At 46.9% G+C, this 12735-nt stretch overlaps 1 protein-coding gene across 3 annotated transcripts in view; it reads right to left on the reverse strand.

The window, feature by feature from the left end:
• Window positions 1-1823: 1823 nt before the first annotated feature.
• VPS35L (VPS35 endosomal protein sorting factor like) overlaps window positions 1824-12735 on the reverse strand; it is a 143827-nt gene continuing 132915 nt past the window's right edge. For 2 of the 3 annotated variants that reach the window (XM_025275379.3, XM_025275380.3), the window contains exons 29-31: window positions 9373-9491; window positions 3061-3207; window positions 1824-2376 (exon numbers count right to left, since the gene is read on the reverse strand). In XM_025275379.3, coding sequence (XP_025131164.1) covers window positions 2278-2376; window positions 3061-3207; window positions 9373-9491 — 365 coding nt within the window. In that variant the 3' untranslated portion in view covers window positions 1824-2277. Of the gene's footprint in view, window positions 2377-3055; window positions 3208-9372; window positions 9492-12735 lie in introns of all 3 variants that reach the window. The other variant, XM_025275381.3, reaches the window with a different exon arrangement.

Raw genomic sequence — 12735 nt, forward strand, 5'->3', positions numbered from 1 at the left:
GACAAAGGGATCCCATGCCAAGGCGTGCAGGGGACCCCTAGAAGCTGGGAAAGGCAGGAAAACCGATTTTCCCCTAGAGACTCCAGAAGACTGCAGCCCGGCCAACACCTTCATTTTGAAGGAAAGGCCACTGGACTTCAGACCAGTAGAGCTGTAAGGTGATAAAACTGTGACATTTTAAACCCCTAAGTATGGCAGTTTAAAAGCAGCAATAACAAAATTAATACAGGCTTCATGCAGGAGTTTTCATTTTTACCTTATTTCCTAAAAATTTTCTTATTCTTCTGGTTCCATCATTCTTCACAATCATAGACCTCACGCCATGTAGGCCGCAGTCTTCAGAGACTGGCTAATTTAGTTAACAGGCTGGGGAACCCAAACGAGAACACTGAAAATCTCAGCTTTCACCTGGGCCAGGGTGATGTGTGAATCAGAAGCTGCTTTGGTGTAACGTATCCCTGACCTAATGTGCAAGTCCAAGTCCAGGTTAATGGAAGAGCAGTAGGAATTCACTGACTCAGGCTTGGGCACTGATGCCATCTGGTGTATACAGACTCAGAAGAAATGACTTTAAAGTGCATAATTTGAATTTGCCAATTGATTTTAATTTATTTTAATTAGAGGCTAATTACTTTACAATATTGTATTGGTTTTGCCATACATCAACATGAATCCGCCACGGGTATACACGTTTCCCATCCTGAACCCCCCTCCCACCTCTCTCCCCATCCCATCCCTCTGGGTGATCCCAGTGCACCAGCCCCAAGCTTCCTGTATCTTGCATCAAACCTGGACTGGCGATTTGTTTCTTATATGATATTATACATGTTTCAATGCCATTCTCCCAAGTCATCCCCCACCTGCCTCTCCCACAGAGTCCAAAAGACTGTTCTAGACATCTGTGTCTCTTTTGCTGTCTCACATACAGGGTTATCGTTACCATCTTTCTAAATTCCATATATATGCATTAATATACTGTACTGGTGCTTTTCTTTCTGGCTTACTTCACCGTATAATCGGCTCCAATTTCATCCACCTCATTAGAACTGATTCAAATGTATTCTTTTTAATGGCTGAGTAATACTCCATTGTGTATATGTACCACAGCTTTCATATCCATTCATCTGCCTTGATTTTTCATTTGAACAGTATCATATAGTAAAAGTGGTATAGGAAATGATTTTAATGGAATGATCTTGTGTAATAAAGGCCACTTGGGAATATTTGAGCAATGCCACCATGCTTTCTCAATGTGTTTTGTTCAGTACACACTGTTCTTCAATGGAGGCCATTTTCTTGGGTTGGGGGTGGGGTGGGCTTCACTGTTAAGCTGGCAGTAAATCCACAGCATATTCTTGGCCCCAAACTATTCAGTTAAAGCATGAGTTTATATAAATTTTAAAAAATTATGTTAGCAACTTCTACTATGCGAACTGTAATCAGGCTTTTCACAGAGTAGAAGTGAAATGTAGTCTGCTCAGCAGATACCTTCCAAAAATATAATGGTTTGGGGCCACTTTCCATCCACAACTTGGATCCATTTTCCTGCACAAAGGGTTCTAGGCTATGAGTCACCACCATGACCAATATTCATGATCTTACGGATTCAAAATAAAATGTCAGTGGAAGCTCATTATTGGTAATCCAAGAATCAAACTCCACCAAACTAGTAAAAAAGGAGACTGAATCATATGCTGTTTAGGGTTACAGCTGCAAGAAAACCAAGCAGTATGTTTAGACACATACTGAGGATGTTGAGACACATTCTCTTCTGGATGAGTGAGAGTCAGTGGTAATTAAATGAACAGTCATGAACATAAATATTCCTTCAGGGAGGTTTATTTAGTTACAGTGTATTTTCCATCGAAGCCCCAGAGAATCTCAACTCTGACTTGTTTTCTCCTTTAATCTATCACCATATTTAAAATCCAATCAAGAGCCGGTTTTGACATAAAGCAAATCAGGGAAAGGGCACAGCGGCTCTTTCAAAGTGGACTGCTTTTCAAGGTTCTTTTTTCAATTAACTTTCAATTAAACCTTCCCGAAAAGAGAGATGTTACTTGCATTCCTGTTTTTCTCTAAAGGCCCATCTGAAGGCCAGTTGTGCAAAGAAACAGACTTCATGCTCAGTGAGCAGGAATAGATTCAAATACTCTTGACAGCTCCCAGTTCTTCACTTCACTGGCAAAACAGCAGAGAAACCAATCTGTAGGTGCATAAAAATGAAAACAAAAATACAAAACAGGTCTTTCTGCATTAGCATCAGAGACCCTGGAGTCAGGTCCTCGTCTGCAGAGGGAGCCTGAGGGCCAGCTCAGTCAGATGCCCCATGTCTGGCTGCTTGCTCTGCTTCTTGATGTATTCCAGAGTTTTCACCTAGGAGGAAAGAGAAAGACATCTTCTTTGTGGTTCATAATTCTCAAGGTTCTGACAAATCAGCCATATTGTGAACTTAGGCTTTTTTTTCTTAGAGTGGAGGAGAAGCCAGCAGTTTTTAAATAAGACTTCTTAGATTACAACTTGCTCTTAAAATCACCAAGAATTACTGATGTTTTCATATGTGTGGCTTTTATTTACAGGGAATTAATACTACCCAGTGGTCCCTTGGTTCTAGGATCCCCAGCTGATACCAAACCAAGGGTACACAATCCTTTATAGAAATTGGGGTAGTATTTGCATGTAACTTTCATACACCCTCCTGTATATTGAAATCATCTCCAGATTACTTATAATACCTACTATAATGTAAACACTATGTCAGCAGTTGCAGATACATGACAAATTCAGGTTTTGGAAACTTTCTGGAGCCTTTTTCCTCCTGAATATTTCTGAGCCGTGGTTGGTTGAATCTGAGGGTGCTGAACCTATAGTTATGGAGAGCTGTTTGTCCTTTGTAGGGCCTGGCACCTTTCTAGAAGGGGAGATGGGGGCCGTTTGCTGTCCAGGCCCTGAGGCTGCACTGAGACCGCCTGTGCCTGGCCAGCGGGCTTGCATCACTCGCCGGGACAGCCATGCCCGCTGGGCCTGTTGAGGGCCACCCTGCCCCACCCCGCACCTCACCATGGTCCTGGTGTCCACACAGCCGTGCCTCTGTGCCAGGTGCCACAGGTTGACAGACAGCTGGTTGAGCCTGTTGTTGCGCAGGTCCCCGTGGGCCAAGATGCTGTTAAAGAAGGAAAGGCCCAGCGAGCTTTGGCGCTTTAAGGCCTGAAATAGAAAAAAGAGGTTACTACCTGGCACTGGGCTCAGACTCATCCCAGTGTTGACGCTGCCTGGGGTGCCACGGCCAGCTCTGCCATGGATCTTCTGGAGGGCGAGCTGCTTAACCTCCCAGCTTCATCTGTAGGAGAATTAAGGTAATACCAGCTCACAGGGTAAATGAGACTAAAACGAGATGCTGTGTGTGAAGCCTTCCCATGAACAATACTCCCTGATACCCAGCTCTTATAAGAACAGGCAGGAATACTAGAGTGGGTTGCCATTCCCTTCTTTCCTGGATCTTCCCGACCCAGGGATCAAACCTGGGTCTCTCGCACTGCAGGCAGATTCTTTACTGTCTCAGCCACCAGAGAAGCCCATAAGAACCACTGGATATGCTTAACACCAGATCTTTCCCCTCTTGCTCAATGATCTGATGTGAGAACTCAAACAAGGAAAGTCTAACCAAAATGTCAGAGTAGACCAAGCCTGAACCCCAGCTTTAAGTAGTAAAGGAAAAAGGGAAACTAAATCTTCAAAATGCAGCAGGCCCAGGACAAAGGATGCCAGCTCCCAAAGGTAAACAGAGGCACTGGGAAGGCCCAAGTCAGCATGTGGGCCTGAGCAGGTACCAGGTCAGATCACAGGTCTGTGTGGGCCCTGGAAAGCTGATGCCTGGGCCTTTGCTGGGCGCTCTCGGCTGGCACTGCAAACATCAGTGCTGCCAGGAGCCTTGAGGGTCTGCTTTGCACAGTGTAGGGTATAGGGCCCTACACTCTGCCAGGTATGAGCTCTGTGCTTTACATAACTTATTTCATCTTCACAACAACTCTTTGTAGGTAGGTAGGATTCTAGAGCTGTCCTCCAGGATCTCACCCCCTGGCTATTCAAACAGTAATCTAGGTGCTACTGTGAAAAGACTCTGCAGGTGTAATTAAGGTTATGGACCTTAGGGAGATAATCCTGGATTATCTGGGTGGGCCCAATCTAATCATTAGAGCCCTAAAAAGCAGAGAAATTTCTCAGGCTGAAGTCAGAGACAAGTTAGCAGCAGAGGAAAGGTGCTGCAGAAAGGGAGACTAAAGAGATCCAAAGCTTGAAAAGGACACGACCCACCACTGCTGGCTTTTAGGATGAACTGAGGCGGCCAACTCGAACGAGCTGGGAAGTAAATTCTTCCTGGTGCCTCCTCGTTAGAGCCCAACCAGTCAACAGGAGCCTTGATTTTGGCCTTGTGAAACCAGGAGCACAGAAACTGGTCCAGCCAACACTGACTTCTGACCTCCCAAACTGTGAGATAATAAACGGGGGTTTTAAGTTTGGGGTGACTCAAAGCCCTGATAGGAAACCACTACATTCCCATTTTGCTGATGAGATCAGAAAGCTTCAGGAACTTGTTCAAGGACAGGAGCTAGCAAATGCAGAGTGAGGCTCTGAGCGCCAGTTGTCCAATTCTGAGCCTGTGCAATTCACACCCACCCCAGATTATAAGATATTCCCACAAACCCATGGCTAGCATCACATTATGGATCCAAAGAGCTTCCCAGGTGGTGCAGTGGTAAATAATCCACCTGTCAATGCAGGAGATGCAACAGATGCAGGCTTGATCCCTGGGGTGGGAAGGAAGATCCCCTGAAGGAGGGAATGGTAACCCACTCCAGTATTCTTGCCTGGAAAATTAAATGGACAGAGGAGCCCGGTGGGCTATAGTTCATAAGGTTGCAAAGAGTCGACAGGACTGCACACAGGACAGATCAGGGATCAAACTCTGAAGCGGGCAAGAGATTTGCCCAGTGCAGCTACAGATTTATCCAGGGAAGTGGGAATGGTCTGAGGTGGTTTAGACCAATACATATTTTTCCTGCTTTATTCAAACAACCTATTAACTGTCCATCCTTCCATGTGTGGAGCCTACAGAGCAGCAGACTCTATGTTAACTGCTGAGCCAACTTAGTCATCCCCTCCTGTCGCTCCCAGGTGAGAATTTCAAATCTACTGGAGGAAAAAAAGCAAGACAGTAAAACTGCCAAGGAGCAGCTAAGAATGCAGTTGGGTGAGCGTGTCTGTGTGACAGTGAAGAGACTCAGGCCCCCCAAAATTGAGCCTGCCCTGGCAAGAGTCTGGACCAGGTGACCATCACAGAAGCAGGAAAAACACTGCCGTCCAGGGGTGGGTCGTGTTGCGGGGTCCCAAGCTGCAGGTGTGGAGGGAAGGTGGCAACCACCTGGCCAGCATAACACTGGCTGGCCACTGCCTACTTTGGGCTCCTTTGTTTAATCAGACAATGAGCTTGCCCCAGCCAGGAACCAGGCAGAGATCATTCAGTGGGTTCCAGCCTATTCTGCTCTCCCTTTAAACTGGAGATGCCTGGAAACGAGGGCCCTAATTTCTACTCAGATCCAGAGGACCAACCTCATAGAAAGCTCTCAAATAACTCTTCTGAGAGGTGCCTTTTACCTACATTTCCTTGAAGCAGAGCAGAGTTTTGAAAAGTCAAACAAGGAAAACAGTATCTCCCTGGCTTTTTCTCTGTTCTGTGTCTTCTCAAGCATTTTACCCTAAAAGCCCAGTTTGGGTGTTTTAAATGCACCGCCCATTAACAATGAAATCATTAGAGAAAGGTCTGGGAATGAGCAGGCAGGCCGGCCGACGTGCAGAGAGACCCAGGAAACTGAACACAAGACAGAACCAAACCCAGGCCTCAAGCCCCTCCTGTCTCCACAGAGCTTTTCAATAGAAAGGGGCTGCTTTTGATTCTTTGCCTAGGGGAACTGTCACTTCCAGGAAGTTGTAAGGGTCTGGCGTGGTTCCCAGCTTCACCACACCCAAACAAACAGCTTCGTGAAGCTCGTGACTAGAGCAGGGATGGCTCCTTCACGTGCGGGTAGAGGGCAGTTTGGAGGCAGGGCTGACACCAGTCAGTGCCGAGAGGTGAGACACTCAGCTCAGGCGCCGGCGCAGGGCTTTCACAGCACCGAGCCTGGCTCCCCTGCAGCGGAGAGAGTTCAGAGCACTTCTGCTCCAGGCTCTAGAAGCCTCCGCCCCCCAGGGCCGCCTGTGCCGAATCTCACAGCACATTGTTAAAATGAAGGATGACATGTTCCGTCTTAGCTTGGTCCACCCATGTTTTTCCTAATAAATGTGCATATATGGACAGACACTTCCAGTGAGCATCCCTGGTATTTATGAGTTGAAATGTCCTTTGGAAACATTCCAGCCCTGCTATTCCTTCAGAAGTATTTCAGCTGTTATCACCGTCAATGCCTCCTCCCCCAAGAGAAAAAGAGACAAAGGTTAAAATAGTTTCAGGTTATATGGTTCTGGGCTCATTTTTATTGTAAGCCTGGAGGTCCTATACTGTGGTCAATTATGCTGTCAGCAGCCACCTCTGATTAGACCCAGCCTGTGGCATCTGAGTGAAGAAAGGCATTTTCAATTAAATACACAGCCCTGCTCTGGCAGGAAGCAAGAGCCAGACCCCATGTTTGCAGGGATCGGGAAGGTGCTAAGGATCCTTCAGAGCCGGGGAGCAGAAGGGATGTGATCAGTGTGGTCAGTGCAGACTGAAGGTGAAGAACTCCCCTTTCTTCTGCAGGGCGGTGAGAGCTCTCTCTGACTGCCAAGTGCAGAGACCAAGTTGACATCCATTCAAAAAAAGGCCTTTCGGTTGAAGGAGGGGAGTTACCTCTTCTAACTGGGGTTCTAATGCTGCCCCCTCCACTGACAGCCAACGCCCTTCATGCATGAACTTCCCCAGAGTTCTGCAGCCCTGCACCCCATGGGTCCCGGGCCACTGGGACCCCCCTATAAACCTCCCATCCCTACAGAGGGCTCTAGGAGGCACTCAGGGCCCCCAGGGTGGCAGTGGTTCTGGGTTTTCCATCTGCCCTCTGGACTGCTAACCTTAAGGCTGGCCCTTTATGCTGTGCCCCTGACCTTGGCAGTGGCCACTGGGGAATGGAGTCCAGAAAACGCTCCACTCTTTCTCGGACCTGCTTGAATACCCTGGAGAGAATAAGAACCCAGGACATACATGTGTGTTGTGTGTGTGTGCACTCAACAGCTACAGAATATTCTTGTGGCTTTGTGTTGGGGTGGGGAAGGGCAGTAAGGGCAATGGTGGCATGCTATACAGTCCTAGAAGTGAATAAGAATTAAATTAAAAATCCAGTTTGATCTTATTTTGTCTTCAAAGGATTTGGTGGATGGGGGTATAGAAGCAAATCCGAGGAAAGTGAGACTCCAAGTTGGGAAAGAGGGAGCTGGGGAAGTCTGTGGAAGAAAGGGGAGGGCTGGGAACCAGGCAGTCTGAAATCTGTCCTGGGTCTGGGAAAGGGAACAGGAGTAGGGTGGGGGTGAGTGGCAGTGAGAGGAAACAGGGTCTTCTGGGGGGGATCAGGAACGAGGGCTCAGGTTGTTTCTTGCTAGATGGGATTTTTAAAAACTGAAATGCTCAGAGATGTAAGCAGACAGCCTGGAGTAACAAAGAACAAGCTTTGGGGCGGGAAGGGGGATTGGCAGGGGAACACAGAAGCAGAAAGTCTGGCAACAACTGTCCCAGAGGACAGAGAGAAAGGTCAGGCACTGGCCTGTGAAGTCAAAGTGTTTGTTAGTCGCTCAGCTGTGGGTCTGACTCTTTGCGACCCCAAGTTCCTCTGTCTGTGGAATTCTCCAGGCAAGAATACAGGAGTGGGTTGCCATTCCCTTCTTCAGGGGATCTTCTCAACCCAGGGATCAAACCCAGGTCTCCTGCATTGCAGGAAGATTCTTTACCATCTGAGCTACCCTGCCAACCTGCCCACCTTAGTCTTAATGTCTGAACAACCATCCCCACTAAGCCTAAGACAGGGCTTCTGGGATCCATCTGTCACCCACATGTTTGAGCTGAAGCTGCAAAAAGGAATACTGGGGAAGGGTACCAGGTAGTTATTTAGACTGTAGGATAATTTGGAAATTATTTTGAAATCAACCAACCATCTATCTATATGGAAAATATGGAAAAAACCACTCTGTAAAGGCAACATCTGATAAAAGAACATATTCAGGGATCGGAGCATGGGTTCTAGAAGACTGCCTTGACCACACTGCATAGCTGCCACTCTCGGATTCAGTTTCTCTACAGTATAAAGGGATAACAGCTGTCCCCACTCACTGGACCGTCATGAGAATCAGTTGAAACAATGCACACAAAGTTCTCCACACTACACTTTTGTGTAAGAGAGGTTGGAATGGGAATTCCCCTGGTGGTCCAGTGGTTAGGACTCCGAGCTTTCACTGTCAAGGGCCTGGGTTCAATCCCTGGTTGGGGAGCTAGCAATCTGCAATGTGCAGCCAAGGCAAAGGAAAACAAAACAGAAAGGCTAGGAAAGCACAGCCTGTTGCCATGGCTGGGTGACACCATATGCCACTTTCCACTTCTATAAGGGAAAAGGCCTTACTGAGGAGGGCAGTGCAGTGGCTAAGGGTTCAGGCCTGGCAGTTGGGCCAGGAACCCTATTCTGTCACAACCAGAGGAAACCGGGGGCTCTGGAAACCTCTCTGAGCCTCGGTTTTCCTTCCTGTCCAAGGAGAATAAACACAGCACCCACATCATAGGCCTGTTGAGGGCGTCAAAAGAGCTAAGGTGTCCAAGTGCAGGCTATTATTCACGCAACATGCTCAGACTGGGCGCCCGCTGCACGCCAGGTTTCAGGGGAGGATGCTGAGGTGAGGGACAGAGGGATCCTAGGACCCCATCTCCGGCACAGGCAGGTCTCCAAGACCCAGGTCTCCAGGGCCTGGCCACGTGGAGCTTCCATTCTGGTGGGGTCAGCGGGTGACTAACAAGTGAACACACACACACAATGTTTCAGAGCATGCCCAAGCGTCACAGGGACACACGCAGAGATTCAGAGGGATGCAGGAGGGCATGGCTGCTTGAGACAGGGGTCAGGGAAGGCCACTCTGAGGAGGTACTTGAGTTGTGACTAGAATGATGAGTGGGGTGGCCAGGGGAACCCCGGGGGGGAGGCGCAGTGCAGGTAGAGAAAATGGTGGCAACAAAGGCCCCTGAGCCCTCAATGAACAGTCTTCACACAAGCACATTACTCTCAGGACGAAACAGTGTCCAAGCACCCTGGGAACTTGTGATTTTGGGGCAAGTGGCAGAGGTGGGGGGCCACAGTGGGCACCTACCTCATCCTTGGCCAGGGTTTTCAGATGCTCCAGGATCTGAGCCATCACCGTCTCGCACAGCTTGTTGTTCTCAGCCAGAAACTTGGAGTCTCCCCCATAGAGGCTGTCGTTGGAGTCGACTGATGGAAGAAACAAGAGCTGTGAGACATTCCCAAGGCCAAGGAGAGGCAGCCACGTGGCACCGATATCAGCACATGGCAGGAACGCACGGCAGGGCAAACGGAAATGGCCAGAATCTCCTGCTGACTTGGGCCCTTGGGAATCACAGAGAAAATACCTAGCCTTCTGGATGACGGAGCCAGACAGCAGGAGCATGGAAGTCTATCTGTCCCCTCTGGCCTGGCATGGAGGGGACAGCAGGCATTGCAGTGACCATTAGAATGGTTGTCAATACTGGGCACCGTGGGCCAGGCACTGGGCTCAGGACTTCACAAGCATTACTACAGGGTCCTCATAACTAGCACAGGCAAGAGATAACAGATGGGGCCATGGAGGCTCAGAGCCCACCCCGGCCAGGATCCCAAAGGAGGAGGCTCCTTTCAAGCTAAGCACCGCCCCCAGCCCCCTGTCCTGTCACTCCTCCTCAAAACTCCCGCAGGTGGCATGCAAGGTTCTCTTATGTCTTCCTGCAAACCTGAATCTTCTCACCAAAGTCCCCTCTCTCCTTGGGCACCTCCCATCACAGCTGCTGTCTGTAGAAAGACCAGACACAAGAACAGCCTGAGTCTGACCTCCCTCTCCCTCTTTCCTGTTGACCTTTACACGGAGCATGACCTCTGGGTCAGGAAGGAGAGAGACTCTACAGGGTGCTGTTTTGCACTTTTTTTTTCCATTTAATGATTCTTGGCGCTATTTTCGTATAAGCATAAATGGATGTCACAACAAACTGGAAAATTCTTAAAGAGATAGGAATACCAGTCCCATTATGGTTAAAGTCACCAGCTGTGGACAGGACAGGGTCTGCACAGAACTGTTCCCTGGACTGCTGACAACAGGCTACAGAACAGGGCATCACGTTCAACAGGCACTGGCCACGAAGACAAGAAAAGTCAAGGTACAATGTGCAGGGATGGCTTCTGAACTTTTAAAAAAGTGACCCCATTAGGGTCACTTACAGGAAAACTGGCAAATACATTAATAGTCAATGTATCAGATATACATCTAAATGGCCTATAATTTTATGGGGAAAAAGTTTGATTTCATTAGAAATCAAAGAACAGAAAACTAACACCACAGAAGGACTTAAAAAAAAAATCGCCTATCAGATTAACAAAGGTGAAAAAGAATACCTGGCTTTGATGTAGGCCTGGGGAAGCGACTGATGGGAGTATCACAGTTTGGAAATCAGTAAGAAAAGCCTTGAGAAATGTCTAATACTACTTCACGTCTATTAGGATCACTATTATTTAAAAACAACAGCAACTACAAAAAGGAAAATACGAAGTGTTGATGAAGGTGTGGAGAAACTAGAAGCCTCGTACACTGCTGGTGGGGATGTAAAATGGTACAGCTGCTGTGGAAAAGCTCAGTGGTTCCTCAAAAAGTTAAAGAGAACTGCCCAGGATCTGGAAATTCCAATGCTAGATATGCTCAAAGAAACCGAAAGCAGAGATTCAAACAGATACTTGTACATGAATGTTCATAGCAGCCTTATTCACAAGAGCCAAAAGGTGGAAAACAACGCAAGTATCCACTGATGGATGAATAGGTAGGCAAAATGTGGCTTATCTGTACAATGGAATATTATCCAATCCTGAAAAGGAATGAAATTCTAATACATATTACAACATGGGTAAACTCTGAAAGCATTATGGGAAGGGAAATGCACCAGACACAAAAAGACATCTACTGTATGACTTCACTTGTATGAAGTACCTAGAAGAGGTAAATTCATGAAGACAGGAAATAGAACAGAGGCCACCAGAGGCCGGGGGAGGGGGAAGTGGGCAGTTATTGTTCACTGGATACAGAGTTGTTTGGGGAGATGAAAAAACTCTGGAAATGGATAATGGTGATGGTTGCACAACACTGCAAATATGCTTAATAAAATGGAACTGTCTATTTAAAAATAGCCAAAATGGTAAACTTTATATCTATTTTACTCCAAAAAAAAAGGTCTTAGAAAAAGGCCAGATCTTTGACTTGGGGAAACCCACTCTAAGAAAATAATCCAACAGGTGCACAAAGATGTATGTATGTGACAGTCATTGTCACATTATAGAGAACAATGCTCATTATATGTTTAATTTATGTTCATCATAAATGTGTATAAAGGTGAGAAGAGAAGCAATGGAAATGTATACCAAGAGTTTTGACTCAATGCTCTGTGGCATTAGCATTAAATAAAATATTATGAAGACAATAAAAGTATATGATCTGTAGTTAACTACCATGTACTACACTGCACTATACTACGGCTACTACTACTTAAAAATATTTATAATATACTATCAATAAAGTGACAAAACAGTATACATAGTGAAGCCCCATAGAAATCACACATAGACATATAAAGGCCATGTATTTCCTCATTTATAACTTCTAAGAACCAACTTTTTCAATTAAACACAATTATATTTCATTATTTTATATATTTCCTGTAAACTGTCTTGAATTTTTGAAGGAGTGGGACAGGTACACAGTGATTAACTAATAGGTAAAGTAACTCAGAGATGCTTCATGTACATTTCTGGTTGCTACTTCAGGAATAATTAACTCCTTTTATCCCCGATTCTTACTTGAATGTCAAGGCTGCGGAACTGGGGGATAACGGGACACTGGCCAGCGCCCTCTCTCGCCCAGTGTCATTTGACGCCACTGTGCCCTTCTGTGAAGCTCTCGCTTGCTCTCTCCACACTCACATATACACAGACATATATGCCATTTTGGGGCTGAATCTTTTGTAAGCAGGCTGCAGACATATTGCCTGCAAATAAGGACAACAGCTGGTCTTTTTCCCCCTGCTTCTCTGTCCACGTGAAGCCTCCACTCCAGTTCTGAACTGCCCGTTGGTGGGGACTGTCCTGGGGCGCTCTCCTAGGCCGGCTGCTGGCTCTGTAGCTGTTACCGTAACACAGGTTGGTAGTGAACTGCCCTGGGCTGCAGGCAACCAACCGTCCTAGGATTTCTGAGTCAGCTCTGGCTGCTGTGTCTCAACGGTCCATGATGTGGAAGATGGCAGTCATTCTTGTAAGAAGAGAAAGAATTTGATTCAGCCATTCACCACCATCAGATTTTGTGGAATGGCAAAACTGCAGCTGGTGAAGGAATTTCTCACACCTGCTGCTGAGGACTAGGATAGTTCCTGGCATAAACTCCCTGTCTTCACTCCAAGCTGGAACCTACTCTCATTCAGATTAGCCC

The sequence above is a fragment of the Bubalus bubalis genome, chromosome 24 (assembly GCF_019923935.1).
Source record: "Bubalus bubalis isolate 160015118507 breed Murrah chromosome 24, NDDB_SH_1, whole genome shotgun sequence".
In the NCBI taxonomy this organism is placed as follows: Eukaryota; Metazoa; Chordata; class Mammalia; order Artiodactyla; family Bovidae; genus Bubalus; species Bubalus bubalis.